This window comes from Corticium candelabrum, chromosome 15, assembly GCF_963422355.1.
Source record: "Corticium candelabrum chromosome 15, ooCorCand1.1, whole genome shotgun sequence".
Lineage (NCBI taxonomy): Eukaryota > Metazoa > Porifera > Homoscleromorpha > Homosclerophorida > Plakinidae > Corticium > Corticium candelabrum.
This window is the reverse complement of record NC_085099.1, coordinates 4080898-4092330: the sequence shown is the minus strand read 5'-3', so window position 1 is coordinate 4092330 and position 11433 is coordinate 4080898. Positions and strand designations below refer to the sequence as shown.

At 38.9% G+C, this 11433-nt stretch overlaps 1 protein-coding gene across 1 annotated transcript; it reads right to left on the bottom strand.

Moving 5' to 3' along the window:
• Positions 1-807: 807 nt before the first annotated feature.
• Positions 808-11038, bottom strand: LOC134190973 (CD109 antigen-like). The gene is made up of 35 exons (XM_062659529.1): positions 10963-11038; positions 10553-10906; positions 8793-8942; positions 8686-8723; positions 8466-8625; positions 8233-8285; positions 8147-8164; positions 8022-8073; positions 7858-7946; positions 7739-7784; positions 7570-7654; positions 7403-7508; positions 7094-7327; positions 6838-7023; positions 6662-6763; positions 6528-6590; positions 6241-6456; positions 6095-6175; positions 5800-5952; positions 5551-5726; positions 5256-5487; positions 4705-4914; positions 4516-4642; positions 4278-4454; positions 3268-3349; positions 2955-3204; positions 2699-2891; positions 2447-2640; positions 2222-2377; positions 2070-2135; positions 1649-2004; positions 1501-1591; positions 1350-1424; positions 1177-1282; positions 808-1111 (listed from the first exon to the last, which is right to left on the bottom strand). The coding sequence occupies exons 1-35, from the start codon at positions 11036-11038 to the stop codon at positions 972-974; spliced, it is 4893 nt and encodes a 1630-aa protein (XP_062515513.1). The 3' UTR covers positions 808-971.
• Positions 11039-11433: the final 395 nt, after the last annotated feature.

Below are 11433 nucleotides of genomic sequence, written 5' to 3'. Positions count from 1 at the left end.
AAACGTGGAATATCTCAAGCAGCTGTACAGGTCAGGTTCTCGTGAGAAAATTCGATATCAATGTAGAGTGCTTACAGTGTTGGCAAGGAAAACTTTCTAGTATCATAAGTGAATTAATATTAAATAGATGGCTATTGCGTTTTGAGTAGTAGAGTAACTGATTTACATGTGGTTTCTTTGTAATTAATTAAGTTTATTAATTAATTTCATTTTCCGTGTGGCAAAATATGACAAAGTTAGATGAGATAGGCAAATAGTCTTATTTCTATATTAATTCTCCGGTCCAGCCAGCATTATCAGCTGGTATTATTCAGTTCAGAGCAAAGTCTCGACCAGAGCTCCTGCTCTTCATTTTTCTGTTCTGAGATTGCTCGACATGTAGTGTCATAACTATTATCTGGAGTAGAAAATATCTTTTCCGTCCATGTAGTTCAAACCTTCAGGGAGCCCTTTAGGAAAGACAAACGTGCATGAGCTTATATACGAGTTTTGTCGCTATTACATGTAGTGATCAATTTGCATTGTGGACACATTTCTACATGTAACCTGATTCATGATCATGTAGTTTAGCAAATACGGACCCTCTCTAATAAGAAATCTAAGCGGACATATCATGGATTAAATTTGCGAGTTTCTCTGCAATGAGACATTCTACACCGCCACACCGTATTTCCTACTTTTCTGCATGGTATATATGTATGCGATAATATGCTATAGGTAATTGCCTTGTACATATTTTCAATAACACATACAGGTCAGAAGAACTGGTTGTTTGACAGCTCTGAAAGCAACAGACCGGACACGTTGAGACTAAGGCTGTTTTATCATGCTAACAATTACATGTTCTCACAAACTACTGAGCAATAGTCAAACATAAAGACTGCAACACGAATGACACACATCAGTAGCAAAGAAAAATTCAAAACAACCATTGTTTCACTGTCGTTGTTTCATGTTCATCAAATTTCTAACTAACCAAACTTTTGACCTCCACCTGATCCAGAAGAGAATATTTCAACTGCATCTCCACTCATAATCTCTGCATCACATTCTTCTAGATTGTTGTTGGAAATTTCGTCAAGAGGATCGTACTTTACAGTTTTGCTAAAATCTAGAGACAAAATCGAACAAATAATTTTTTTTGAAGTAAAGAAAATCTTCAATAGCAAGCAATACCCGGTTGGTAGTACGAATACGCCCTGACATACGCTGGTCGAAGGTTTACAACGCAGTGACTTCGTTTTTGCTCAAAACTGAAACATAACGGCTTGTCTTGAGGAAACTAAATATTGAAGATGCCTATTACAAGCGTATTGCATCAACGATAAAATCATGTAAGTTTGTCTGACTTCATCAAAATAGAAAGTGACGACTCGACGTTTAACTTCATATCGCATCAGACCGAGCTCTGTCTTTGGAAATAACTGAAATAACAACGAAAACGATAACCACGATATAAAGAACATTATACGGAGACATTAAATGATAGTTTGTATATACTTGTTGAAGTAATATCGAGTCTGCTTGGAATCCCGACATCAGACCCACTTCAACGATGACCATTCCAGGCTTTTCCTCTAGTCTCTTCCACCTACATTGGATGGGGATGTCACGTGTTTAGACATTGTTTGCGTAGTCGACGTCTTACTTAAAACAGACATTCGTAATCAAGACTGTCGGTTGTTGTTGTTGTTGTTGCGTTCCGTTTGCGAATAAAACGGTCTGTGTGGGCGTGCCCCTCTCGTTGTCCTCCTCCTCTGTTTCTCTCGAATGCCGTTCGATCTCTTTTTCAATTTCTTTGTCTATCTTGTCAAGATCCGGATCTTCTTCCCAAGAGAGATCGTCAGAGTTCGGTAGTTCGTCGATTTTGTAGTGTGAGTTTCGTGTGAATCGATTCAAGTCAAACGTGATCTCGTCTAAGTTAAATGCTTTGGCTTTCACCGATACGTTTAGTTCGAACGATTCGCTTGGATCGACGTTAGGAATGTTGTAGGTCAGATCGGCCTAAATGTAAACGGAGTAATAAGAGTGAATATAAATAACATTATACATGTTATAATTTTTATCACCTGAAACAATACATGACCACTCCCGGTACCACGTGCTTTTACATGGGTTGAATGGAATATGACGATCTACCGTTTACAAGAAATATTATATATACAATCCAACTTACATATGTATATAGTATTCAAAATTTGTTTTAGAGCCATAGGAATACCTCCTCTCTTTGAGTGATCATTTTGTTATCATCGTTGACTTGAAACGTTTTGTCTATGTGATTCTTCATTGTAACGTGAAGAGCCACGTTGATCGAATCATCAGAATAAATATTTCGTGCAGCTTCAGAAAGCGCAAACAATGCTAATACCGTATCCTACAGTGCAAACCATCTCGTGTACATTGCTGTCTACGATATAACAGTATATACGTTGGCATGCAGTACTTGAGTCGATCGATATCCGCCGCATCCGTCCATCTGCTCGCTCAACCACGAAACGACACAAACCGCCTCTGCTACTCTGTCTCTCTCCACACATGCCAGAATTACATAAGCGGCCGTTTGTATGCTCAAGGGTTGGTAGTGACATCTATATGACTGTTTACATTGCTGTCCGAGAGACCAAAAGCACGTGTCGCCTTCAGATAGTCTAACGTTACACAATCGAATAGATAGAAGTGACGATGACGCACTAACCTTTTCTGTCTGCAAGTGAGAATAGCTGGTCGATGAGTGTATCAGACTCTTCCTGCTTTGCCATGGCCAGCGCGTACGCTACCATCGCCTTAGAATACGGGTTAACTACGTTGTCAATGTTTTTTAGAAGAAACGATATGCTCTTTCTAGCGACGTCGTCGATAAAAACGTTGCCATCATTGCATTGCAATTCCTAACAAGATATACAAACAAAGTTCTTGTAGATGGCAATATTGTCACACTATGAATGAATTACCTTGTTTTTCAATTTGCGTTTCACTTCTAAAAGTGCCATTATGTTGTATGCCGTTAATTCTAATTGAACGAATTCTGAGCCACCGGATGCACAATACAATCCTCCAGTTCCAACGTCGACCTTCACTCCCAGAGATCCGTCCTCACTTTGCTGATTTATCAACCAACAAAGCGATCGGCTCATCGATTCGACATCGATGTACATGTCAGGTAACGCTTGAGCATAAACGCGCATAACGAGAGCTGTCAGACTACAAACAATGGGTTAGAATACCGGGGAAAATAGTTTCTTAATTTGATGTACTTCGTCTTACCACAAGCTTCCTTTTATACTGTAATCTCCGAAAGCAGCGTACGAGCCGTCTCTTCTTTGGTACGTCAATTCTCTCTGATAACCTTTTACAACAGGAGAGTTTAGAAAGTATTAAGTGCCCTAAACAATGGCTTCTTAAAAAGATTCTGTGTTTTATACAAGGACGAGGAGTAAAGGGTAAATGGAATTAAATTCTAAAATTTGATTTCTAGTTGCTTTAGTTATGTATCCTTTTTGAAACTTTTATTTGTGATGCATGCTATTTGAGTCACGTTGTTGTTAGTAAATGAGAATGTTGTTTGTTGTTTCAAACATATATAAGCGTATCAGATGCAGTATACACATGTCTGGGAATGAACATGAAGCTAAAAGGCATAAAAACTGTAAACGAGGAAAGCATAGAATAGGTAAGATTATAAATATATACGCTAGCAAGGAATTCTTGGAAAGTTTTACATTTACTCAATCCATCACATAAGCAAGTTATAGCTTTTTTTATTAAACTTGACTAAACATTGTTGGCAAAGTGTACACTGCTTTATGTGTATAAGCGAACTGACGAGCTAATGTATCAATTTCGGAAGGCAATTGAATTTCCAGCTCTTTCTAAAAGTATTTCAATTTGGAGCAACTTCCTATAGGTGGGGTTTGTGACGAGATAGAATATTTAGTACTAGTTGGACGGAAAGAGAAAATGTGTCTGCTCTCGAACGCAATGTCAAGTATGAGGCGATATTACATATTACAGCGTCCTATCAGAACGAAACGATGATTGGATGGCGTCACTATCTTTGCAGAACTATTACGGCCAAAGCAATTCTGACTACGTGCACGTAGCACTGAGTATTTTCTAATAAACAACAAATACATCTCCTCAATAACACTATCCGATGTCAACACAACGGCATCGCATAATTAATATAGTTTGTTGAATTTAGCAAGTGTAAACGTGCTCAACATATTTATTGAAATTGTACCAAATAATTCTATTTTCTACTTTTGTTTACGTACCTGTACTCATTATTTTGCTTATCTTTTGGTCCGTCGCGGGCGTAAGGCTATCGGTTTTTACGAGATACTTTCTGATATAGACGGCTGGAGCAAAGTTGATCAAGTTCTGTTCTCCACATCCATATGGCATTCTTAAAAGGGAACCAAGGCAGCTTAAGGCGGGACCCATAAAATCACCTGAAAAGTTGTGGCGTGTGATACATACCATCGGCATTAGATACATCAGGAACTCTCTTACCTGTCACAGACAAGACGACTCTAGCGGAACCATTGACGACATAATTCGGTAATTCCAGAGGAAATTCTAAATTAGTTGATGAAGAAACAAAAGCACTTTGAGAATCACGTTTTTCAACTCCTTCCGGCTGTAGAAAATACCGATAATACAAATTACCGACAGTTAACCATCATTGTTTGTTTGCCTTACTTCTACTAAAAGAGTCCTCAGCACTGCGTCGGAATCTAACGAGGAATAGGCTGATACTTTTAGCGGAATGTATCCCAATTGTAAAGGTACGATATGGAAACGAACTGTTGCGCTGTCTTTTGACTGAACTAATATAGTCATATTTCTCTTACTTCCGTCTCCGTCGTAAAATCTAAATTCTGATAATTGTTTCTCAAGTACCACCAACACCTGCAATATACAGTCGGTAGTAGTTACAGTACTATATACATACCTCACTACAGTACTACATACCTTACTACAGTACTGCATACCTTACTACAGTATATGCTAACAACTTTCAATCCTTTTTGTTAGTTTGCTGATAATAGACTTGCTGGATGCTTCTTGTCACGGTTTGTACAATATTGTAGAGAGGCAATTCAATCAACCAATACACGACAACGTTTACAAGTTGACGTTGATGGTTTCAGAAATGTAAGAAAGGCATTTATAATTGATTTAATGAATATAGGTTAATTATCTGCGCTATTTGATTTTTAATATATGCTATAATAGTTTACAAACCTTACCGTAAGATTTTCGTGATAATAATTAAAGACTGTAGCGATCACAGTCATCTCTTCTCCTCGAATGACCGAATATGGAAGACTGAGCGACACGAGAAATGGTTGAAACGCTAAGACAGTTGCAGGCATCTCGGCTATTCCGAAAGTTGAAGATTCTGAGATAGCGAACGCGTCGGCCACCCACGTAGTGACAGTATCAGGAACTGTCAAGTTCAACACCACATGGCCGTTAGCACTGGACGAAGAAACACGCCACATCTACATTACCTATACTTTGTTTCTTTGAAGATGAACTTACTCTGCGATGTGATCTTCCCACAGCCACGTTTCAGGAAAGAAAGTTCTTACTCTGCCAATGCCAGCTAAACCACCTTCCTCGTCTTCTCCGCTGTCACCCAAACCAATTTGACGTTTGAAGTGAGAAACATTTTTACCTCCAAAGTCGTAACTGCTCATGACTGCTATACCTGCAGACTGTCCAACAATAGAATAACAATATCGCAGTGTTTGTTTCCTTGCTTATTCGTGCAATTCATGCATATCTTACTCGAAATGATTGAGGATATTCAGTGTTGGGCCACCACGATCTCCACCAGTCTCTCAAACCACCGGTTACCGGGTCGATTAAACTATACAGACCCGTTTCGTCGTCGTCGGAAATGCTAGACTGAACGTCGTATTTTGACATTTCAACTAATACCTGCACGAGTAGGACATTGACGGTCAACATTTGATCGTCAAATAAATAATATACACCATGACTATACATTTTCTGCAGTCATTTGATTTGTACAAGAGGAAGGCATCAGATATACGCTTTTGTCTACTGCTGATAAACTGACCATCGAAGCAGGATCTGCTGTTATCGACATCTGTATGTTTCTTCCAGGTTTTGTTTCATTTAAGCTAAACGCCACGTTGACCTATAATGTAGAGCTGTTGTCTAAACAAGTATTTGGAAAGACATATATACGTCCACTGCTCATACCTTGTGTTGAAAACAGGGCTGCACTCTCAATGTGATGACATCAGCAATTGCAGTGTTTTTCTCTCCGATATAGTAGGAAACGAGATGAAACTGAGGAGTCATTGCACAGCTGACATCAATAGAAACACCAAATTGGTATACTCCCGAATACTTTCCAGACTTTTCCGCTTTCACTGTTTTAGTCCATGAACGCAGTAGTGCTCCGTTTGAGGATGCCTTTTGAAGAGAAATAGAAAGAGTGAAACCCAACATCAAGATTACCCGTGCACGCAATCACCATACCTTACCAGCAAAAACAAATTTGTTTCGACCGCTTCAGTTGTGTAGAATGTCAACTCATTACTACCAGGCTACAAGTCAAAAACATTAAACAAATGCACGAGCAGACTGTATGGATAAACTCTGATTTGATTTTTCTTACAAATAATAATCCTTTTTCTGATCTGGTGGTGATCTGGGCTTTACTGATAAAACCATTTACTTGAATTGTGTGAGTCGCTGTATTAGCGAAATCGACTATCGCCTAGATTATGTAAATGAAAAACTGTACGCGTGTACAAAACTGTTTATAAAGTATGTTTTATTAAATGTACTTACGTTTGCGATTATGTCGTTACTAAAATGATTTCCTTCCAAAAACACTTCAAATTCTGCCGTACCGTTAATAGCCTCAACAACATTAGAATGAATTCTTCTGTTTGATGGATATTGCGATACAAACAAGTCAATGGTGACGTTTGTCCGATTGAAAAACGGCACCAAATCAGGAGTCATTACATTGACCTATATAAGCAAATGTCGATATCTGAAGTATAGCAATCTGGTAGGACCACACGTTAGTATTCTTATATACTTTTATGGTGAAAGGCAGTCCTGGTTTAAACATTCTGGGTGATCCTGGTAGGAAGCTGACAACATAATCATATTCGGATGTAACTGCCGTCTCTGTTGCGTTGATCGTTGTCTGTGTTCCTTTTTCTATTACTGTTACACTGAACTCGACGTGGGACAAATATCGCTTATAGTAACTACTAGATACATAAAATTTCGATCCTAATAACATGTTGAAGTCGGTTATTCCATCGATCTGCATGTTGAAACAATATTTCAATTATTTAATTATATTTCTGCTTTAGAAAACGGCTTCATTAATCTAATTCACCTTTTTGCATGTTTTTGACGCACGTGTTCGAGGTAGATAACGATAGTCGTATACAGATTTTGCAGTTAAACAAGCCATGCCTTTTAACGGTTTTCCATAAGTGTATCTAAATTGAAACTCACGTAATTATGGAAATGCTGTTCTTCAACGTTACATGTTTATCTAACTTTGCTACAACCGTTACGGGAGCTGTCTTGTATGTAGTTACAATGTAAGGTGGAACGATGACTGTTACTTCGAATTTTGGTAGTACTGAAACACAACAGACAACGCAAGGGTCACAATTGGAAAGAGCAAAACTATCTAATTGAAATAATATATAAATCAATTTTGTACCGTATTCTTTGACTTGAAAACATAAAGTTTGAACTTTAGATTTCTCCTGCAAGAAACAAAATTTTTGTTACTTTTACGTATTAATGACAGTAATCAAAGTCTTTGAGACAATAAAGTACCACTGCTGGTGGATATAGTGCGAATACCGAAACGTTCCACACTCCAGCAACTGGCTCGTCGGACAAGGGAAACGATAAAGGAACAATTCCTTACAAACAAATATATATTGAGATTTGGAGCATCATATTAAAACCTTTAATACGAAATTTCATGTCTTATTTACCTGTGAGCGGCGATTTGTCTATCCATTGTTGTACTTTAGTACCATGACCATCCTTTAAAAGAGTACAAAAGCGTGAAGTTTAGTTTAGCGTTGACAGTTCAAAAGATGGATTGGATGAACTATACCGATATCTCTATTGTTACCTACATGTATATATAAACAATGAGCATATCAGAAATGACAGTCTTGTACAGTGACAAGTTCAACTCACGTTTCCTTTGTAAGGTTTCATTTCGAAATCGAGGGCAACAATTCTCATTCGAACTAAACAGAAGAATGTGAACAATACACAAGTGAACGCTGTTTTGGATAGAGCAATAAATGCGTAGCATAGAAGTTGTGACTATAAAACAATGCCTTTCCCTATGTTGTGCTATGGACTACGTCGCTTTACAAACTACGCAAGTCATTCATTTTCATGTACCCGCTAAAGATTGTCTTTACCTGTTTGTCCAGGCTTGTAAACCGGCTTATCAGTTTGAATAAATATCGTTGGACCCTTTGGCGCCACACCCACGATAGCACTTTTACTGAAGAAAGTTTTGTCACCAGAAACAGCGGTGACGTTGAGTCGGTACCGAGAAGGTTGAAGATCGGACGGAATCTAAAAAATGACAGTTTGTTCATTCATTATAAAAACTTGATGTAGTCGTTGTCGTTTTACTTCCAGCGACATCCACACTTCATCAGTCTTCGTCGTCTCTGTAATAGATTAATATCAATGAAATAAATAGTGGAAATGAGTTTATGCGTGGTCTAACTCTAATGTACCATCTAGTCCTGTATCAAAAGTACGGTCAGCTTCACATATCAACTGCCAGTTGGTTGGGTCGAACAGTTGAGCTGTAACTTGAACGGTTTCCTTTGGCATTGACATTAACATTACATTCACTCTCGCAACAGAGCCTTGACGCAGCACTCCTGACGTTGCAATCGTGTACCCGTAACAACAACTTGAAACAATAATAATTATTAATTTGTAAGCTAATGATACTCTTTTCAGTATTAAAGAAATTGTTAAACTTAATGTCGCTAAGTATAATGCCCGTTCGCAAGCATTTGACATTAGACTGATTGTTAAGTCAAGTTTTACACACACACACACACACACACACACACACACACACACACACACACACACACACACACACACACACACACACACACACACACACACACACACACACACACACACACACACACACACACACACACACACACACACACACACACACACACACACACACACTAGCTGAATATCCTGTTTAGCGCACTGTATGGGCGTGAATTCGAATGAACTTGAAGGTGTTAGCTCGTTCACATGCATTTTTTCTCCATTCTGATGAATTAGCAGCCGGACAGAATTCTCATGATGTATTTCGTTCGGAGTTATATTCCGTTCAATTATATTCCATTCTGAGAAATTAGGAGGAGATCCAGTATCCCAAAGTAAACATGCTGTATATAAAGATCTCGTTCTTCGCTAGCTGCATGAGTAGCCCCGTTCTTCGCCCAGGCTGATTAGATCATTGTATAATATCCGATTGAAGAGATATGAAAAGTAACCAAGTGTGGAGTTCTGATAATTTAGCAGTGAGTTTTTCGTTCAGATCTCTAGAGCGGTCGGTACCCGAATAAACGGTTTCCCGTATATATATATATATAACTTATGTCTCATCTCACAGCCATTTTGACAGTCCCATTGGACGCCGTCACTTCGAAGACGTTGCTGCCGATGCAGGAAACAGGTGTATCAAACGTGAAAAATTAGAAGCTCGTAACGTCCGAACGAAGGTAGACGCCATGTTTCAAGACCCGGATATACTACAAAATATCTTGCCTTTTTCGACGTGGCCGGGCGCTAGACGACACGCTCCGTGCGCAACGTCCGATGTCTCGAACGTGGAATTTAGTGGAGATACGGCGCGCCGTTTCAGAGAAATTTGCGCGTAAGTTGAGGAGGGTTGGATGGATGGACAAGAAATCGCGTTGTCGCGAGAGAGCTCCAGAAGAAGACGACAGACTCACTGTCAATATGCGTGTTTTAAGCGTATCGATCTGCATGTTTTGGAATTGCCCGAATCAAATTCGACGGAGATTGCGGTCCCTGGGCGGCGGAGATATGTATGCTAACATACAGACATACCACTATGCCACCGATATTATCTAAATCTTTAATACATGCTATAGACGTATCAAGGTAGTAGAATTATAGGGAAATTCTAAGTTAATTGTAATATTATGAAACTTCGTAGAGTTACAAATGCTTGTAGCTGCATGAGTCCGTGTACAGTGTATTGAAATCGCAAGCAGCATTTAGTCAATTTTTAATTTCTAATTCAATATTCAATTGTTGCTTGCAATTGAAAATGCAATGGACGAACGGTACACGGACTAGATAGGATACGTACTTACCGGCGGTACCAAGGTAGAGATTCGCATTCCGTTGAACACTTGTCTTCTATTAAAGTGCAACCGAACAATGTCCTAGAATTATAATTAGTCAAGTAATACTGTGAACTGCTTCATACCAAATGTGTGATAGTTGATACGAAATCCCTGTCCTCCGTGACCATATGCTGATCGAAAGTATGTAAAATTTAGAGTTCTAAACAACGAAATAATCTTTTTCGGATTCGTACGGCTGTCGCTTTGAGGCTCGCAAAAAGCTGGATAGCCGTTGTCTAAGTGACGATCCCAAAACGTTAAGTTGGCGAAGTGGCACTGAGAATAGGAATTCGACAATGGCTGAAAATTTTCTATTTCTAAAGCTACTTTATATCCTGGCGGTGCAACAATGCTCCAGTTGCAATGGATGTCCTCGTTTTCTAATATGAGAGGAAACTCAACAATCCCTTGTGCATTACTGATTTGACCTCCACACTCTAAACAGCAAAAAGGAAGTACATCAGCTGTCGAAATAACGTCAATGTAATGACACCTACGAATGGTACAAGTCGTGCCAGTAAATCCTCTCGGGCATGAGCAAGTGTGCGGAGCGGAGCACGTGCCACCATTTTGACACGGTCGTCGACACTTTGCTATAAACGCAAACGAACTTTTGTTTATTTCGTGATATGTTACAGCACATAACGTTATCTATACTAATAATTAAACTTACGAATGCAACCACGTCGATCCGGTGCGAGATCGTAGTTGGAGCTTGATGAACAGCAACAATAGTAGTCACCGAACGAATTAGTACATTTCTGCGTGCATGCATTGAGACTGGAATTAGAACATTCGTCTATATCTGCACACACAACATATATATATATATATATATATATATATATATATATATATATAGTATATGTTACTCTCTCAGACTCATACATACAGAAAATTGTCATTCAAGTGGTAAAGGTCATGCATTACCTGAGTTGCAGGACATACGACTAAACTGGATTTC

What these genes read in the sequence shown, in the direction of transcription:
- LOC134190973 (XM_062659529.1), bottom strand. Translation starts at nt 11,038, where the DNA reads ATGGTGGCACGTGCTCCGCTCCGCACACTTGCTCATGCCCGAGAGGAT. An exon ending in TGGGAAGATCACATCGCAGA is followed by an intron (nt 5,488 to 5,550) that starts GTAAGTTCATCT and finishes TTCTTCGTCCAG; the next exon opens with TGCTAACGGCCATGTGGTGT. An exon ending in ACTCGATATTACTTCAACAA is followed by an intron (nt 1,425 to 1,500) that starts GTATATACAAAC and finishes TTGTTATTTCAG; the next exon opens with TTATTTCCAAAGACAGAGCT.